Source organism: Mustela lutreola, chromosome 5, assembly GCF_030435805.1.
Source record: "Mustela lutreola isolate mMusLut2 chromosome 5, mMusLut2.pri, whole genome shotgun sequence".
Classification (NCBI taxonomy): Eukaryota; Metazoa; Chordata; class Mammalia; order Carnivora; family Mustelidae; genus Mustela; species Mustela lutreola.
The window spans coordinates 130,734,802-130,754,477 of NC_081294.1; the positions used below are offsets into that span (position 1 = coordinate 130,734,802).

The 19,676-nt window shown below is 41.7% G+C and overlaps 1 protein-coding gene across 4 annotated transcripts in view; it reads right to left on the reverse strand.

Moving 5' to 3' along the window:
* Positions 1–753: 753 nt before the first annotated feature.
* Positions 754–19,676, reverse strand: part of EFNA5 (ephrin A5) — a 412,066-nt gene continuing 393,143 nt past the window's right edge. For 3 of the 4 annotated variants that reach the window (XM_059175612.1, XM_059175610.1, XM_059175613.1), the window contains exons 3-5: positions 11,051–11,116; positions 10,565–10,645; positions 754–5,353 (exon numbers count right to left, since the gene is read on the reverse strand). In XM_059175612.1, the coding sequence (XP_059031595.1) occupies positions 5,232–5,353; positions 10,565–10,645; positions 11,051–11,116 (269 nt within the window). In that variant the 3' untranslated portion in view covers positions 754–5,231. The remainder of the gene's footprint in view (positions 5,354–10,564; positions 10,646–11,050; positions 11,117–19,676) is intronic. The other variant, XM_059175611.1, reaches the window with a different exon arrangement.

Below are 19,676 nucleotides of genomic sequence, written 5' to 3' on the forward strand. Positions count from 1 at the left end.
AGTATAATAAAAAGCTTTCAATGAGTTTAATGTTAACATGGTATAATTAAAGCCACGTCTTGAAATGCATTAGGTGTCTATTATGTCAGATATTTGATGCTTTTCCCTTCTGCAGATGAGATTTTCAAATTGTGCTTAGAGTAATGTCATCATCAAAGACAAAAACTCACATAACTCAGATGCCAAACGGGCTTTGTGGTGCTCAGCAAGGGCAATATTCAGAAAACCAAATCGCTTGAATTTGGCGATAGGGAAATGGAGTCCCAAAGATACTGTGTGACTTGCCCAAGGTTACACACTGTTAAGTCTTCCTTGAGAGTGAGCACTGGCCTTCAGTGTTGTACTGAAGTGATTGTCATTATGGTCATTATTTCTCTCTGAAGTATGCAAGGTTTCTTGGAAAATGCTTATTTTGTCTTTGTCTTGATGGGGTGAAAAACTACACAAAGTAAAAACATGGTTTTGTACATAGTTCTTGGATTTAAGTGGTTTTAGGATGCCATAATGCCCATTTTAAGGCTCAAATACAAAGACAAGGTTTGAATCTCACTATTTTCTCATCAGAGTAACTGGAATGTGCCTAGATACTGGGCCATTTTCTAATCCTGCATTCTTGGAGCTTGTCTCAGGCCTTCTCTTGTACATATCATATTATCTTCTCTATCCACAGATTTGGAAAAATCAACAGAGTGTAAGTAGCCCCTAAAATAAAGGCGTCATTCAAGGAACAAAGAAGTAGAAGGAGGGCTCCAATTAAAATGATGAAAATCTTTAATTTTTATTTAGGTATACTTGTACGGACACGTGTATATACAAATACAGATTGTATGGGTTGGTTTGTGTGTGGGTTCTTTTTTTTTTTTTTTTTTACATTTTTTTTTCTTAACGTTTATATAATGTCAGCATTTCAAAACAGCACTCGATGAGTAAGTGCAAAGGAACTGCAAAGCAGGGCAGTACAAGCACAAGACCACACGGAGCTGGACTTCACACCCAGACGCACACAACAATGAGTGGCTGCAATGGGGGTGTCAAGAGTAAGCATGGAAAGTGAATTTTGACTCATGGGTAACCTCCAACATGCCAGCATCTATTACTCTGTACAGACAATGGGAGCAAGCCCACTGTAGGGAGATTTATCTCACATCCGAGCAGCTCTTGGGCAAATGCATGGGAAAAACTCAGTGTTGCCAAACCAGAGACAGACCTGCCCATTCACGGTTCTGAGGGAAAATAAAACATGGGAGGAAGGCAAAAAGACAAAAAAAAAAAAAAAAAAAAAAAAAAACCAGTAAACATAATAAAGGGGGGGTGAAGGGGGGGTGGTGGCGGTAGGCAAACGGGGGTCTTGGTGGAGGTGGTTTTCAAAAGAAAAATGACTGACCAGAGCTCTGAAAGCAATGAATGGAGGGGAGTTTAAATGGTTTAATTAATTTGGGGGTAAACTCCTAAAAATGGCTGCTGCCGTTGCTAAGGCACCAGAGGAAAACAAAGTCCCTGAAAATCCACAGGTACTGTGCAACTCTTCCTTTCACAATGGCAGAGGGAAACTGCCCACACTTAACCTTCCTAAATGGCCAGGCTTGAAGCCTTTCCCATGCTTGGGCCACGTGTGATACTGGCATCTCTTCCTGAGGAAAAATGAAACGGTCTATGAAAACCACCACAGACAGAAAACCAAAACAAAGTACAGAACTCTGTTACCAAATTCCCTAACCCTTTTTAAACCAACATGCCAGGGGAGGAAAAAAAAAAAAAAAAAAACACCACAGGGTTCCCAACATCAGACCTTGAAAACACTGAGGATAAAATATGGATCAAAAATTCATGTTGTTCCTGGTCCCAAGATGGTGGAGTCCTAACGACTGGGAGGGCGATGACCGCACATGAGTCCTGTGTGGAGCACTGCCTCAGCCACTTGTGACTCTTCTCAGCTACATATACAGTGGATGTTTCAAAGCCTCAATGCATGTTTTGTATCCTGAAAGACTATTGTTCTCACTTACAAAAGACATAAGAATCAAATTAATACTTTATTATCAAACACTATATACAACAGAGGTCGCTAATAATACAGAATTTAAAGAACGCAGTTTTGTGTTTGTTTTTTTTTTTTTTTTAATGTTTTACTTTTCTTTCCTCTGCCACCCAAGAAAGTACAGTACAAAACAATAGTCTAAACTAACACGAACTGTTACCTGGTCTATTAAAGGATACACGGTATCCACTAAACAGACAGATCCTTATTTCCCTGCTTCATGTTGCAAAGCCCTTGGCAACCAGGGGCAAAGGTTGCTGGGGTTTGACTTACTGGGGCTGAGAGGCAGCTCAGGCCACCCTTCAGACTTTTGAGTTGTTGTTTTTAAATTAAAAGCTGCTACAAAATTGCATCGACATCCTCCGAAGCCCCTAGAGGGTTGTAACACCACCATAACAAGGCCACCAGCAATTTCTGGACAAGATGAAAACTGTCTGATACCCATCATTTTCTTGGAAACTCCGTGGCACGCGTTACCTACAATTACATCACTTAAAGGTAGAGAAGCACACTGTCTACTGGTGTGGATAGTCTTGCTTTTTTTTTTTTTTTTTTTTTAAACTTAATTTGTAGTGGCATAATGAAGTAAAGGGGCCTAATTTCACTGTGAAAAATGAAAGACAGTGGCAGAGAGGGCCATGAGTAATTATTTTATCATTTGTTAGAGACAAATGCTAGCAAAACCACAGAAGTCACCATTTCTAAAATGAAATTAGCACTGCTAATGTAGTTATGACTAACTGGAATCATTACAGGATCATTTGATTTCCTTGTGGTTATAGAACATGCAGTATTATTTTGGTTCTGACTATTGATCCATTTTAGCAGGTATCTTCCCCCCACCCCCACTCAAATCCCACCGGACCAACAAACCTGTAACTATTAATAAAACGAAGTATTACTGGATATTACTGAGAGTACTGAGCATATAAAGAGTTAAAGGAAAAAAGAATCCAATGCTGTGAACTTTTGTTTCAGTGAAATGGTGGCTGCCTTCTGTGACAAGACTTTGCCACTCCAGAGAAGTTCCTGATGTCTGGGGGAGCAGCACTGATTGTGTCTGGGAGGCTGGCAACCCCACTCCCATGGTTCCAAGTGTGAAGAGACCCGGCAGTAACATCCATTCCAAATGGATCAGGTAAGCCCAGATTACATTTCAACATGTGTACAACTCTCCAGGGTGCAAGTCCCTTTACAGCTGCCTTTCATTCACACATTTTTCTAATTCAGAACTAGTCACAATTCGTAGCAAATTCCCACTCATGAAGTCTGGCCAGTATACGACCCCTCTCTTTTTTCATATAGACATTAAAACAAAACAAAACAAAACAAAAAAACCCCAACAAATATGTCTATTTTTAAAAAGACTAATTTTGCCGGAATGCTTCCAATTTTTTCATATATTACATAATCATTGGATTTATTTTTCGTTCTGTTCTGAAAGGCATGGCTTCTGTTGACATGTCGTGCACTAGTAAAAAGGCTAGATTTCTTTTCCGTTGGTCTGACTTTTCCCTGTCTAGGCTTTTGGAGTTCAAAGTTTGTGACAGCCTCACCAGTAGTAACCCCCAAGGCTTGTTCTTCCTGTAATCAACTGGAAATGGCCCTTGTTGGCCATGCTAAGACTCCTCAAACAGGGTCATCTTACGTTTTCTCCTTCTGCCCCACCCCCCACAATGAAACAAGATAGCCCCCTATATTTCTAAATGTATCAAGGGATACCACTTTTTTTCTCACAAGTTTAAATAGGACAAGCATATATACTCACTCTCAGCATAAAGTATATCTAAATAATGTATTTTCTATTCTAGTGGATTTTTTTAAAAAAATATTTTGTTAAAGTCTTTGGGACTCCATCTTGTTTATCTCCCACAGATAAACACATGTTCCCCCTATGCTTCAGGCTGTGTCAGAAAGGGAAAGAATATAAAATCAACACTTGAATTTTTTATTCCAAACTTTGGAATTTTTATTCCAAATTTCCCTTTAGCCCTCCCAAGTAGTGCTGACTGACTCTCCTGGTGACAGGGGTGTGTGTCGAGCCCCTGTAGTTGTGGAGTGTGGAGCAAAACATGGGTACTAGGGTGGGAGTCGGGGAAAGGCCACAGCACATTGGCGCTCCAGCAAAGCCAAATCACATCTCCTCTGGCCGCTGACCTCCTTTCCTTGGTACATATTGTCCCCCAGAGGAGTATCCAAAGCTATTCCATTATACACTCATCAACCCTGGCTTGTCAGCCTTGGGGAAGGTCACTTTATTCATAAAAATGCCTCTTTGAGTTTCTTTAAAAAAAAAAACAAAAAACTGTAGCACCATGGTGATCTGTATTCCAAGGGGGGAAAAAAAAAAAAAAACCTGGTGTGCATTGCCCAGTCACCAAAAAAATTAGAGGCACTCACACGTACACACCCCCACCAAACCTAGTTTTCTCTCTTTTCACCCTTGCTCTGTGCTAGCTAGCATTCCCGCACCGGACCTGTTTTCTAGGGGGAAAGAAAAGGCTTCTTTCGTGGAGCACAAGTTTTGCTGTCAAGAGTGCTTTAAGACAGTCATTGTAAAAAATAACCCTAAAAACCAAAACCAAAACAAAACAAAAAACCGGTGTCTTAACCTTTCAGAAGCCTGTTCATTTATATACTCCTAGAGGAAAGGGTATAATATTATATCTGTTCTTAATACCTCCCCTCTGGACTTGACATGGCGACACGATGCCCTGCACGATCATCTTACAGTCCTGAACGAGAAGGCATAAATATTGGATGGGAGAGTAAAACCCTCCCGGGCATTGCCATCACTAGCCGCATCTGCCGCTATTCTTCCTTGTCCGTATACCGCTGTCACAGTACGCTAACGGAGGTGGGCTCTTAGAGGAGAATGCACAGGCGCTGACGACCACTGGTGTCACTATGACAATTTGGCATTTTCATCTGGAGTCCATTTAATTTGGAAGGGATGAGAGAAGTCAAGGGCAAAGGCTGGGGGTTGGGGGCAGGGCAGGGGAGCAGCAACTACTTTAGCCCCTCCTGGCCCAGAGTTGTTGCTTAGAATTCAGGCTGAAAGAAAGAAAACAAAAATCTGACATCTGCCAAAAAAACCAATAACAAGTCCCTTCTTAGGATGAGCAGTTAGGTGGATCTCTGGTGTTCCAAGACCCTAATGCTTTTCTGTGACAGCTGACGGGAGGAGACTGTGCTATAACGTCAAAAGCATCGCCAGGAGGAATAGTAGGATTGCCAAAAGGCGGCTGGGTATCCTTGGTGTTTGTGCTGCGTTCTCACCGCGGGATGGCTCGGCTGACTCATGTACGGTGTCATCTGTTCAAATAGAAAGCACACATTCCAATGAGATTTCACATCCTTAATAACTCTCTTGCAGCAGCCTGCTGTTAACAGACCTCGCCACCCTCTGCAAAGTAGGGTAATGAACCTTGTGCCACCATTGACTTTCATGTCTGCATAATCACTCATTATTTACAGCAAACAAAGGAGAAGCAGAGAAAATTGGACTTTTTCGGCAATATTATTACATTCTTTAAAAACTGAGAGGAAAAAATTGTACACATACCGTAGCCTTTGGTATGTGAACTACTTTGGTTTGCTAGCAAACACACCTTGCACGAAGCTGAGATAACTGAATGTCTCTTGTCAACCCAGGATGCCATGGAGAAGCAAGTGACGTGGGGTGGGGGTGGGGGTGGGGGGTTTAGTTACATTGGCATGTTAGTGGTTGATCAGTGGTTCCTCTTTTCTCCTATTTCATAGGATTAGTATTGAATGCTATGTGGTTGGTTACCTACAAGAATTCTCAAGGAAGAAAAATTAAATGCCCAAACTGCATTACTTATTATTTATTTATTTGCCAGAACCGCATTTTCAGTTAACTATATGTAATGCCCGCTAGACCTACTAGTTTGCCTACAATTGGGAATCAATGATGGTGCTATGTCCATTACAAACCCTGTATCTCCAGGATTAAATTACTTGAACTTGACTCTTGTTACTTTTCTCAGGCTGAAGCTTGGCACATAAATTATCGGCATGGATGCAAATTTTCCTCTAAATAAAATGGATTAAGTGAGGTAAGCTTCTTTTATTTAGCTATAAAGTGTTCTACCAGGCTGCCTCTGACTCTGGATAGCCTTCCTGATCTGCATGATTAACAGGCTTAACTTGGAAACAGGAACTCCGCAGCAATTAGTACCCCAAGATAGATGAGAGGCTTGCCTACCAGCCAGGCTTTGCTCGAGCGTTGCCTGTCTTCTTCCTTCCTCCTGGCTTAACTTGTCCTTTCCGACTACATGTTCTCTGAACTACGTATTCTTGGGGCTCGGGAGTGGGGCTTGGTGGTAGATCAGGAGACCTTCCTGTAGAAGCTTGGAGACTGTCATCTTGTATTCACTAAACGTCCCATCAGAGAGTGGAGACAAGTGGGACTCGTGATGTTCCTCAGTTTTGTAGACCTCAAAGGATAATCCCTAAGTCTCCCTGCATGACCCACTGAGAACCCCTTCACGGACCGTTGGGTTCAAACTCATTTATATCTTCACACCAAACGTCACAATAAGGACGCTTTCTTTTTCACTACGTATTGTCACACTCCCTATTCTTTGTCTGCAATTGACCACTTTTCAGGCACAGGGGCTGGCCCCTACTTCCAATATGCGCAGGTAGGCTGTTTCTGTTCTTGACCTCCATTCCCAACACGAGCTGAGCGATCTACTGCTCTATGTTAAGGCTTCTGCCCTAGAGGGCTCTTATCACTTGAGCCCATCCTCACGTAGAAGCTGCTGCCTTCCTGTGTCAGATTTGCTCTCCTCCCCTGGACCTGAGCTAACCTGCGTAGGGTGGCAGTTGTCTTAAAAAACTAGAGAAGGTTAGGAAGCAAGAATGCAAAGTTAAACTGATGTAGAGGAGAAACTATAAAGCCCCCCCCCCCCCCACCATGGTGCCAACTACTTGTGGACGCTTTCCTCTGTTCTTCTTCAGCCTGGCAAATGTATTACATCTGTAGTTAACAGGAATTAGACATAAATGCCCTGAATAGCCCTGAAATTAAAATCCTAATCACCTTAAGAGCATCGATACGTTGTCAATCAGGATATTAGAGCACTTCGGGTTTAATTTGTAAAAACCATAAACCCTGAGGCTTACAGATTTCATTTTGAAATACCATTTATATTTATACACCTGAAATTACACCAGCTCTTGGGTTCTTCTCCGTCTTATTTTTACTGCCAAATTACCCAACCCTCTTCCTTGTAAAGTCTAGACGTGTACTGATAAAAGGTACTCTAGTCATCAATAGGTACTCAGGTGAACTGGAGGGAGAGCTGCCCTCTCTGTCCTTCCAGGATGCTCAGCAAGGGCCAACCATTGCTCCTGGCAGCACAAGACAGGGTCAGTGACCTTGGGGGACACTGAAAGGAGGAAAGCTCTTGTTTTTCATACAAGTGAAGCATGAGGTTACATGTCCTTTTCAGTCTTGTAATCATGGATGATTTGGGGAAGTAACCCTTTTCTAAGCAACCAACCCGCAAATATCATTTTACCCTCAACGGGGGAGATCTGTCCTACTAGGACCACACAGTTCTTCTCTGCTCTCTGTAAATGGTGGTCCTGGCTCAGGATTCTACCAAGCATCCTGTGATTCTAATAGGGCCTCAATGTTGGAAGATTCTACAGCCTCTGAGAAGCAAAATGAGAAACTGGCTGTCACTGGGTAAATCTGAGCAATTTCAGAATTCTAAGGAAGAATTCATAAGCAAATTCTGTTCCAGTGGAAAGGACATCTAACCACCAGAGACTTCCTTAGACTCCTGATGGTAAATGTGGCTTGAAGGAAGATGTTCCTCCTCAGAAACCAAATCGAGTCTTGCCTCCTGCCTCCAGGATTCCACAGGCTGAGGGTTTCTATGGTTAACTGAGAGAACACTAGTGATATTTTGGAACATGTTATGTGGCATATGTCCGCCCTAAGATCATCCTGTATCCCTGATGATAGGAAACTGGCAGGCAGAGTGTGCAAGCAAACAAAAAAGACAAATACATTCCAAAGACAGGTGAGTTAGTACACATTGCCGAGAACATGCAGTGGAATCCTGTCAGGCTTTCCGGATTCATAAAGTCTAGCTCTGTACTCCACCGTCCACCATAGTGGTGTAAAGCCGCATGTCGGACTGGATTTTGTGAGGAATAAGACAAAGTACTCAAATTTATTATTGCATTCCTAGCTCAACCCTGTCTTACTTTTTAAGTGAAGATGCTCCCAAGAAAGCCCTTAAATACATTCTTGACTGACGGGAGGAGGCTGTACGCCTCCAGATGTGCACCGGCATTTCCACGCCCCAGCACGCACATACCACATTCTGTCGGACTGCCGCAAACTTCTGTCAGTTCTGTGTGCATCAATTTGGGAGCCATCAAGGACTTCAAATGCTCAGGGAAAAAGAGCCCATTTCCCCCAAAGACCGTGACCTATGCTCGCATTTATGAATGTATCTTAGTATCTTGCATTTTATCATTAATTGAATTCAAAGGTAAATTTTCCTAATGTCAGAATAGTCCTAAGTGGTATCTCTTGATGACCAAGAAAAACATGCATTTTGTTGTTTCTAAACAGCCTCTTGTTTGCTTGATAGGCAATGGAATGTACCTGGAGAAAAGATTATTGGAAAGATATGCCCACATTCTACCACAAGTTGCATTAAAAAATGGTAATTCAGGATAACATACATTTATAAAATGCCTAACTCTGTCTGGCATTCTACACATGACTTATTAACCTTTCCAATAGAGTGAGGTTTGCTTTATGAAGATCTGCGTGTCTACTATTGGTAAGAGAATCCTCCTTTTCTATTCACGTTGGAATGGGGGTTGAAAATTTTGAATATTAAACCTGGATCAGTCTCTACTACTGAAGAGGCCTGGGCAAGTCTCAGTTATCAAGGGGAGAGTGCAGACTCTGTGGTCCTTAGAAGAGAGCCCATCTAACTCAAAGATCCTAGCATGGGTCAAGTCCTCAAGTTTGGGAGGAGTCTGGTACCTTGAAGAGCCCCAGGAATGCTTCCAGATTTCCAGGACTCCATTCAAGTATCTCCAGGTCAGCACTCATTCCTTGCAACTTTCTAAAGCAGCTAACTGATCCCTAGGGAGCCAAGAGGGCCTCTCAGAGCTTTATGGTACACACTTACCATTTGTGCTGGGGTAAGATGCCTGCCTTAGAAAAACAAGAATGCTTGGGGGAAAAAACCCAACTCTTCCTGTCAGTTACAGTGCGAAAGCTATTGTATGTCCTGAGGCACCGCATTTACTCAGGGTAAGTTTCCCTAAGGCTCACTGACTGTGTCCTAGTAACAATACTCAAAAGATAAAGTGGACTTCACAACCCTTTAATTTCTAGGGCCACAAAAAAGAGAAGTGCTGCTACAAATAGATTTTTAAAAAGTCTCTGTTCGCATAAGGTGGGGGGAGGGGGTCACATCTTTCTGTGAAAAAGAAATCATTTTAATTCAATGCATTAAGCTTTGAGATGGTAGCGGGAATTGGATAAGGGAACCAGTAAGATCTCAAGCAGGTAGGGCAAGAGAGGAAACCAGAGGAAGGTAGGTAGACAGAGGCATCAAGGTCCACAGTCCTCAGTGCACAGTGGATAGAGAACTCCTATTCCTCAAAATCCGTCTTGTTGAATTTATATCCAAATGGATAGCATAGCGGACCACTTCACCCACAGTACACTACAGTGTAAATGTTTCGACAAGTGCTTGTGTGGGTTTTATGTTTCTTCAATGACAGGAAATTCTGGGTGTGTGGGACGTAGCAGTAGGAAAAAAAAAATTCTCCTCAATACTTTTTTTTTTTTTTTTTTTTTGCCTCAGCAGTCAAGGATCACATTCGGCTGGACAGACTACTGATCCATTTGTGGGAGTAACAAGTGTGTGAACCTGTGGTGTCAGGCGACACGACTGTACTTCTCCAGACCAACTGCTATTGATATCAATAGCACAAGTAATATCTGAACTGTAATAAAGGTCTTTAGATCAGTTCAGTGATGCATGTAAACTGCCAGAGAAAATTAAAGGTGTTGAATTAGCTGCCGTTTGGGGCAACAGTCTTACTTTTATCCACAGATTTGGACATAATATAAAAAGTTTTTAAGCATATACAGTAGGATATTTTTTCCTGTCTTCTATGAAAACAGATCCGTTAATATTCACAGTGATCCACCAGCATGCTCAGAGGATATGGTAAAAAGTAGTGAGATTTAGCATTCTGATGGGGCTTCTATATTAGGATACTGCATTCTATCAAACCCATGTCCAAAAAAGAAAGATCATATTTTATCTAACATGCATTAGACAAAGATACTGGAGGAATGAGGGAGAATATAAGTAAGATTAGCGTCGCTAGCAATGAGCAAAAGCAGAGCAACTCTAACATGCAAACATGCGGAGAAGAAGAAAGGAAAAAAAGTACGGAAGCACCAGAGAGAGATGCATTTGTTAAAAGAGAGTCTCTAAGCATACTAACCTGCTGGTTCTAATGAATTTTCTACTTTGTCGTTAACATCGAAAACACGATCATGAACACCTATAGTTTTCATACAGCTATCTATAACAAAAATAGAGATAACAGCCAAATATGTTAGTGAAGACACCCTTAAACTCCCACTTCTTTCTTTCTTTTTTTTCTTTCTCTCTATTGTCTCCTTTAATTTATGTGGAGATTGTTTTACAATCAATGGCATGTATCTAAATGCCAATATTGTTCCCATTTGCTGTGCACGTACAACAGTCTAAGAAACAACAAGTTAGCAACTGCTGTGTACTTCAAAATAAAAGCATCATGAAGAATGATGAGAAAAAATATGATGAAAACGAAAACACGGATGCTGATATACAAAACAGGTACCACACAGGATTTAACAGTAAAAAAAGTTGTACCGCGGTGAACCAGACCACACGATCAAGCATGCGCAGTGAAGCCACCCTCTGAAGCTCATTCTAGTCAACTTACTTGTTGGTCTCACAAAGACTTTGAGCTTTAGACAGGACCTTCTGCCATTATCTGGGATTGCAGAGGCTGTGGAGGAGACAAAAAGAGAGAGAAAGGAGAGAGGAACAGCAGATTATTCTTCATTTTCAAATGCAAATGTTCTACAAGACATTCTTTGCTGAACAACAGCAGCATACTCTTAATTTTTCCCAGAGGTTAAAACAAAAGTACCCTTCAGATTGACAGACACTGCTAGAACGGGCTCCTTTCCTATCCCCGGCTTTTCTTTTCAATGCAGTAAAACCTCATGCAAGAATGTTGGTATAATCTACAGAAAAATACTTGGGATTTTTATTTCAAAGGCTCTTCCATTCAACTTGATCTGTTATCAATTTTCTCGAAAATAAGAAGATAATGCTTGAGCCCTCCGGCTGTCAGAGAGCTTGCTACTCCCCGTCTCCTACAGGAAAAGGGGCCCAAGGTGAAAGTGCTGGCAAAAACCAGTAACAAATAGTTACAAGGCCAACTTAAACATGACCTATTTTTGCTGGGGAAAGCAAAGCTTTGTCTGTCCTGAAAGTCTGTCAGTGCTTTGCAGGTAATTCAATTAGAGGTTTTACTCAGAACTTGGCTCTGCGTTCTATATGACTAAACCGAGCCCAGCAACTTCCATCATGCTATTATAAGTACAATATGCTATTGAGAAAGCACTATGGTGCAATGGTACATTTATTTTTAAAAATTTGCCACAGAGAAGGATGGAAGTAATAAAGTAGGCTTACCAAAACATGACAACATGTTTCAAGTTATAATTCATTTGAGGAAGAAACTTTTCTTCTCTTCAAGATAATAAGACTGTAAACTGTCTCTGTGCTGGAAAGATTATCTCCCCTCAGTACACACAGCCTAACGTCAAAGGGATTTCGAAGGGCGGTATGACCCTTAATGATCTCATCCGTTTACTCACACTTTCTAGAAATGGCAAAAATGATAAAGGAGTGCTGCATACTTTCGTCCTCATGTTTGCTTCAAGTGGTTTCTTCAGAAAATGCAGATGACAACAATGAAAACTCACATGGCTTACAGGGAGTTTGATGAGTCCCTCAGTGACCAAGACAGGACCCCTGTTTGGTGCACTTTCTCTCTCCTTTATTTTTATCTTTTATTAGTCCTCATGGGAGCCCAGACAATAAAAATGCTTATTTCTTAGGTGAGGGGATTGGAGATGCAAACTTCAAACTAATTTTACATGAATCTCCTCCGGAAACTCCACGATCCCAGTGCTGGGAAACTTACACATTCACAACCTAAAAGATATCAAGCTGTAAAGGATCCCAAGTCTCACTGCAATACCTGTTGCAACCCCTTAATTCTAAGACTAAAGTATACAGAAAAGAGGTTTTTGTCCCTCCCCTCCCCCTCTCCCCTCTGAAAAGCAGTTAAGAAGTGCTAACAGCTGGCTTTGCTGTAGGCTTTCATTAAATCAAAGTCGGGAAAACTCCCTCTACTGACATTTACAGTAACTAGTGTGTTATTTAGGGCACAATATTTGCACTCTGTGGTTTGATCCAGGAAATGGTGTCCTTCCTGTGGACCCCGACTGCAAATGTGCATGTCACAAACACAGTACACATAGGTGACTCCAATTCATTAGGAAAACCATGGCTCTTGAGATAGTTTATGTCTCATTATTCACAAGAGGTGGTGTGAAAAAGTGACACATGGATATTTACATTGCCATTCTGTGGATTTCTGAGCTGAGATGAGCTCCCTAGGAGCTTGAGCCTCGTGCATGAACTTGATTCGCCACATGCAAGAACGGATTGTACCAAAGATACTGCAAGATTACAGGAGGCTCACGGCAGCATCAAGAATTTAATTGTTTTAGTGGGGGAACTTCTTGGGAGTTTGCCCAGGTCTTTCAGATTTATATGCAGCAGAAATCCTGTAAATCCAGGTCACAAAAATCATTGTAGGGCACACTGGAATAAAACAGCGACAAATGGTAAGCTCTCTTTAGGAAAAACTGCATAGAGTTCTCTCACCAGCTCTAAGAGATGGACAGTTAGCCTCAGCTACAGGCTGCTTACATACTTCTGTAAATTAAGCTAATAAAATACATGCATATATTTTATTTTACTTAAATAAACTATCTTCCCTGTCTAACTTCTCCATGACTTCTCCTCGCCTATCACCAGAAAAGCTGTAACAATAACGTGACACTTTATACTGTGTGACTATTATACTCTAAATCTTAAAAAAACTGATGAACAAAAAATGAAAACATTCACTGTGAGTACACAGTGCAGATGACATTAAATCAGTTAACTCCACAACCTCTGGGCGAAATCAATTCTTAAGTGGGCAGCCTAGGCCAGGTCAGTATGACTTGGGTTCCTCATTTACTACCCTGAGAAACAGAAGTCAAACCAAAAAGCATAAAAACTTTTCATGCAAGATTTTAGAAAGTTAGAGTCTGGCTTTGTTCCATGTATGTTCCAGGTTTCTTAACCCCAGACCTCCTGCATGACAAATGTGGGATGCCTTTATACTATGAACAGAATGCTGAGGATTACTAGTTAGTAATATTTGTAGATATAAAGTAATCTTAAAAGGGCTTTACCAGTCACAAGTAAACAAAAAAGCAGTGGACTGAGCATTAAGAACACCAAATGACAAAGGAATTGAAAAATATAGCAGTCACACAAGTGAAGTTACAAAGAAAATCCTCTCAGGATCAATTATGAGCAAAAAAAAAAAAAAAAAAAAAAAAAAGAAAAAAAGAAAGAAAGAATGAGCCACTGATGGACACGAGGGAGTAGAAACTAAAAATGTGCCTGGCTTGTCTCAGGAGTGTAGGTAATATTGATCCCTATAGTTCTAGAGCCACACCAGTTTATAAGACCAACATATCTTAGTTAAAACAAGTTTTATAATTTCTTATGCTATTTTCCTTAAAAAATTAATTACTAACCACTTCATCCATTCAAAAGCTTTAAAATTCCTACTATGTGCCAGCTTCCCGGATAGGCACCAGGAATGCAAAAGTGTGTCATACGCACAGTCAGACGCACACGAGGGATCGCGGTGATAACTGAGGTCTATGTGAACTCCCAACAGGGCTTTGGACATGGACTTAGCTGGGTCCGGGAGGGGGAGGATGTCCCAGACATGTCTATCAGAGGGAATTTTATCGAGGCTTTACAGAGCCTGCAGAAGCAACTGGGACAAAAGAATTAGAACATTTCCTCTCTCGGTTCCCACACTGGAGCGTGAGCAACCAAAATGACGCGTGAACCTGCAACAGGTGAAGAAAACCTAGACTTGAACTCTTCCCATAAATATGCATGGATTTTCTAAGAGAAATTGTCAAATTAAAATGTGAAATGCAACTCCTGTCTTAGCCATTTGTCTCATAATCCAAATCCATTTCCCTTTATTCAGTTTACTGCTGAAAATGTACATTAGGAGTCCGGAAGCTGGGAGCAGGGGCACGGGACCATTAACACAAGTACAACCTCCCATTCCATGGTCTTAATAGCAACTTCATAAATCAAACCACAGGGTCCCTTCCCCCTAATGATCCACAAAGTACCAATCAAAACCTTACAACACATAATGAAATACAAGCTGAGGGCTCTCTGGTCTCTGTATTTAGAGTATCATGCTAATAAGGCCATGGGGGCTGCTTATCCTCACTCTGTTCCATGACCTCAGACAGGCGCTCCAACTCCAGCCATTCCTGAAAACCTCTTTCCTTGGTCTCCTGGGGCCCAGGTAAGCTCAGCTCAGCACTTACCAGCCAGTCTGATACATAAAGGGGACCACATTCCATACCCCCCAAATCAGTATTTCCATCAGCTATATTTAGGGTTGTGAATATCCACAATATTCACATCACAGTTCACTACAGGGTTATCAGTAGGATGTGGCAAGCAAATAAAGGCACCATGTTTTTGATAGGTAGCTTCTGACCTGCCTCCCATTACCCTCACTTGAGTGTGGGCTGGACCTAGTTTTTTGCTTCTAATGAGTAGCATACGGCCAATGTGACAGAAGGTCATTTCTGTGATTAGGCTGCAAAAGACCGGGACTTCTTTCTTTCTTTTTAAAAAGATTTTATTTATTTATTTGTCACAAGTAGGCAGAGAGGCAGGCAGAGAGAGAGGAAGGGAAGCAGGCTCCCTGCTGAGCAGAGAGCCCGATGTGGGGCTCGATCCCAGGACCCTGTGACCATGACCTGAGCCGTAGGCAGAGGCTTTAACCCACTGAGCCACCCAGGCGCCCTGGGACTGCTTTCTAGCTAGCGCTTGCTCTCTTGCCTTCTCTTTTGCTCATGGAGCAAGATGCTGTAGTGTGAAACTCTCAGTGCTGGGGGCTCATGGCAAGGGTTGGAGGGAGACTTCCAGCCAACCGTAAGCAAGAGACTGGACTGGCTAACAATCTGGTGAGTAAACCAGAAACTGAATGTTTATCCTTTAAGAGATTGTCACTGTTGTGGGAGACTCAGACCCAGAAGACCCAGCGAAACTGCTCTTGGATCCTTGACCCACAGGAACTGTGAATGTTAAATGTCTTAGCCCCACATTCGGGGGTAATTTGTAATCCAACAGCTAAATAACACAATGCTGTACAAAAACACCTCTGTGCCACCAAAGGCTTCCCATGGCCAACGTGAGGCAGACCTAAGAACTAAGGCACTGGGGCATGCTCTCGGAAGGACTGCCAGGCCCTGGTTCCCACGGGGCAGCTCCTTCCTTGGTCCGCCACCATGTCTACACAACTGGATTGCTTGCCAGTTTATTTTTCAAGCTACTGTTCTAAGTCCACTTAAAACAGGGCTTGAAGAGAAGTAATTATAAACTGCTGTTGAAGAAATACTACAAGATGTATCTATTTGTTTTCACTCCAGCACTTGAAAATGGTTTTTCATTTTCCTTCCCATGCCACTTAGTTTGTTTTGGCTAATGCGGCCAACCTGGGCCGCTCTGTGCAATTATCACGATGTTTCACTTTAACTCCAAATTGCTGAGTGAACTTAAATGAGCTTTGATAGAAAATGTAAACTTAAATCGTAAGACAGAATGCCCTTCCTCTAACAGGTGACAGAGAATGTTAAGGGGAGCTTTAAAACACGTGAAAGAAAAGGATTTTAATGATAAGTTAAAGCTTCTCTCCATATCAAAAAGCTTGTATCAATTATCTTATACCCAGGCTGTTACATTAAGTATGAATATTTTGAGGTTTTAAGCAACTCAAAAGTAACAAACGCCCTTCTTCATGAAGAACCAGAAGTTTAGCAGGTGGGGTGATACCGTTGTATTTTTTCCTCCATATTTTTAAGCCCAATGCCGTACCCGCCAGTCAACCAACTTCAACATCTCCGCCTAACCTTATTCATCCCTATATCTTCATTCCAAAAGCCAAAATCCTTCTCCTTTACTGTGTCCCTTGCCAGTCTGGGTACTCCGAGAAGTTTTATTTTTAAGAATAGTCATCCACTTTCTTCTTCCTTTTAAAGAAATGAGTGTGTGTGGGAGCATTAAAAATGCAGTTTGCCATTATGTTTGCCACAGGCAATATTTCTCAATTTGTGCAAGTCAAAGGAAAAGATAGGCTATTAGTTGTTAGCAGAGCCTAGTCTCTTCTCTGTAGGTTTTCATGTAGTTTAACCCACAACACAGATACATGCAAATTAGACAGGCGACAGCAGATTTAAGTATTAATAATCCTTTCACAATAAATGCTCAAGAAGTAAAGCCCGTTTAAAGAAATGGTACTACTGAAAATGTCTTCTAGAACACCATGAACCAAAATCCATTTTGTATATGTGGGTGGAGGGTGGGGACAGAAGAAGTGGTGGGTATAGGATAGAGATTAACCAAAGCCATATGGACTGCTTAGAAAATGGTTACCAGACCTACAGGAAAAAGTCTTAAATTTTAGGCCTCTTGTTAGGAAAGAATACCCCAGCAACAGTTGGCAACTGGCTATCTGCCCTTTCTTAAGCAGCAGCACAACACCTAATTTTCATATTAAGAACAAAAACACGAGTTAGGATGGAATATATTTCGCCACCCTACCTTTTGAGATTTAAAACTCACATGTTTGAATAACCTGCTCTTGGCCCCAGGTTTCTTTCTTCTTCTTCTTCTTTTTTTTTTTAAATTTAAGAATTTATTGATTTGACAGAGAGTGAGAGGAGAGAGAGCTCAAGCAGGGGGAGCAGCAGAGGGAGAGGGGGAAGCAGGCTCCCTGTTCAGCAGGGAACCCGATGTGGGACAATCCCAGGATCCTGAGATCATGACCTGAGCCAAAGGCAGAGGCTTAAGGCACTGAGCCACCCAGGTGTCCCTTGACCCCAGGTTTCTTAAACTTCTGTCCTAAGATCAACCACAGGAGTGGCTATATATGCCCACACATTTCATCTTTCCCAGCCAGCCGTGTCTCAAGACTTAAATCACTGGCAGGTTAAGGTCAAAGTCCCAGATGTAACATTCGGAAAGGAGGCTACCCAGTAAAGGTAGGAGCCTTGAGGAAACTTAAGATATCATGTAAATATTAGATTCTTTTATTGGGCTCCGGGGATTTGCTATTAAAAAAAAAAAAAAAATAGGGAAGGAAGAGGGGTGTTTCCCACCATATAATAAGCTCATGTACTCCATGAGCTAAAACTTGGGTTTCAACACCAGGGAACTGTAACAGGGACAAATAATTAGAGTAAAGTTCAGGGAGAGGGAAGTAAAATTAGTTCCAGCTGTGCAGCCTCAGACAAAAGAGAAAAATAGGAGGTACCACCCATCACACCCATTGCTCCCCCTCTTCAGGCTCTGTACCCCTCAGGCAAAATTCTCACTGCCAATGCTAACTTAAGTATTATTTAAATTCCAGGAGCTAAGCCTCAGTAGATCAATTATTTTTTCTGAGCAACCTCAAATAAATGGCTGAGGACAAGTTTCTTTCCACTGATATGTAGGAAAACAAATAGGACATTATCCTGCTTTTGTACACATTTATTTCAAGTGTGGGCACATTCTTACTTGCTTTTTAAAGCTCAGGGACAATAAACTTGCTCATACTGCTTTATTCAAGAAGGTATGGCTTGTCCCTTATACTTTGGTATCTATTAAGGCATGACCAAAAAATAACCTGGGTTTCAGAGAATGCTTTGAAAAACATCCTCTGTATAAGAACATTTTAAAAGTCTTTTTGCGAAAAAAATATGTCAACCTAAATTTATCTCCTGCCATTATGTGACTGGAACAATCCAGTCCACACAGGCACAGAAAGCAAGATAATATTTAGATAGCATTTTAAATGTTAACTGTATTTCCTTGGGTTTAGGGCTTTGTTAAGTTCCTTATTGGATATCTTACATTAAAAAAAAATAATAAACCAGTGAACAGTTAGGAAAAGTAAGCTTCCTGTTATAAACTGTGTTAGAATTATTTTCTGAGACCCCGGCTTGCCTGAGGCCACACTATTGAAATGACTGTGCCCGGTCATTGAGGTCAAATTGTTCTTTCTCTCTTGTTTGTGATAATTTTGCCTGTTGTAACGGATAAGTGTAATGTAGTATAATAAGTATGATGCAGATACGCAGAATGGTTCACTTACAAAAACTCTTCTTCAGCTAGAAGCCATATAATAAAGGTAATAAAAAACCCAAAAACTCAGACAAAAGGTAGGATTCCTAGAATCCTAGAGAAGAGCTATTTATACTAGTCCTTCGCTACAGACTCCTTGTGCCACCTCTGTGGTCTGTTATTGGGGTGTCTGTTAACTCGTAAGCAGTGAAGGCCACAGATCCCGTTACTCATTCATACAGTATTAACAGCAACAGTGCTGTTATCCTATAGCACTAAAAGAGCAAGACAGTCAATTTTTTTTTTTTTTTAAGATTTTATTTATTTATTTGTCAGACCAAGATCACTAGTAGGCAGAGAGACAGGCAGAGAGAGAGGGGGAAGCAGGCTCCCCGCCGAGTAGAGAGCCCAATGTGGGGCTCCATCCCAGGACCCTGGGATCATGACCTGAGCCGAAAGTAGAGGCTTTAACCTGCTGAGCCACCCAGGCGCCCCAAGACAGTCAATTACTATTAAACCATCGAGTTAATACAATTCACAGGGGCTCCTGGATACAAGCAATTATTTCTTCGAAGCTTTCATAACCACTATCATCCTTATCTTCCCTGGTGAGGGGCCTTCGAAGGGACAGGGTTTAGTGGTTTGAGTACACGCCCAACGATGATCTGAATCTTCTCACTGGTTCACCTACTCTGACGTCTGTGGTGCCTTTCAGTCAGCTGCTAAACCTACCTGAGCCTCTCTTTCCTTGCAGAAAAAAAATTAAGTCTGATGGTGGATTGTTGCATTGTACCTGGAAACTCAGGTGACAGATCCCTTCAGATCTGGAGTTATCACTTCACGTGTCTACACACTGACAGCATGAGCTCTGTCCTTCCTCCGCTCTGTGTGGCGGTCTCACTTAGCGAGCTGACCCCAGTTCTGAGCACACATTTACAGGGAGAGGAGGGACGGGGTTATGGATGGCGGTGGTCAAGTTCTTCATCGTAAGAAAAGCCAGGGGGACAAGGGTGACCTTTTCTTCGTAGCCTAAATGAGAAAAACTGGATTCGACCACAGCT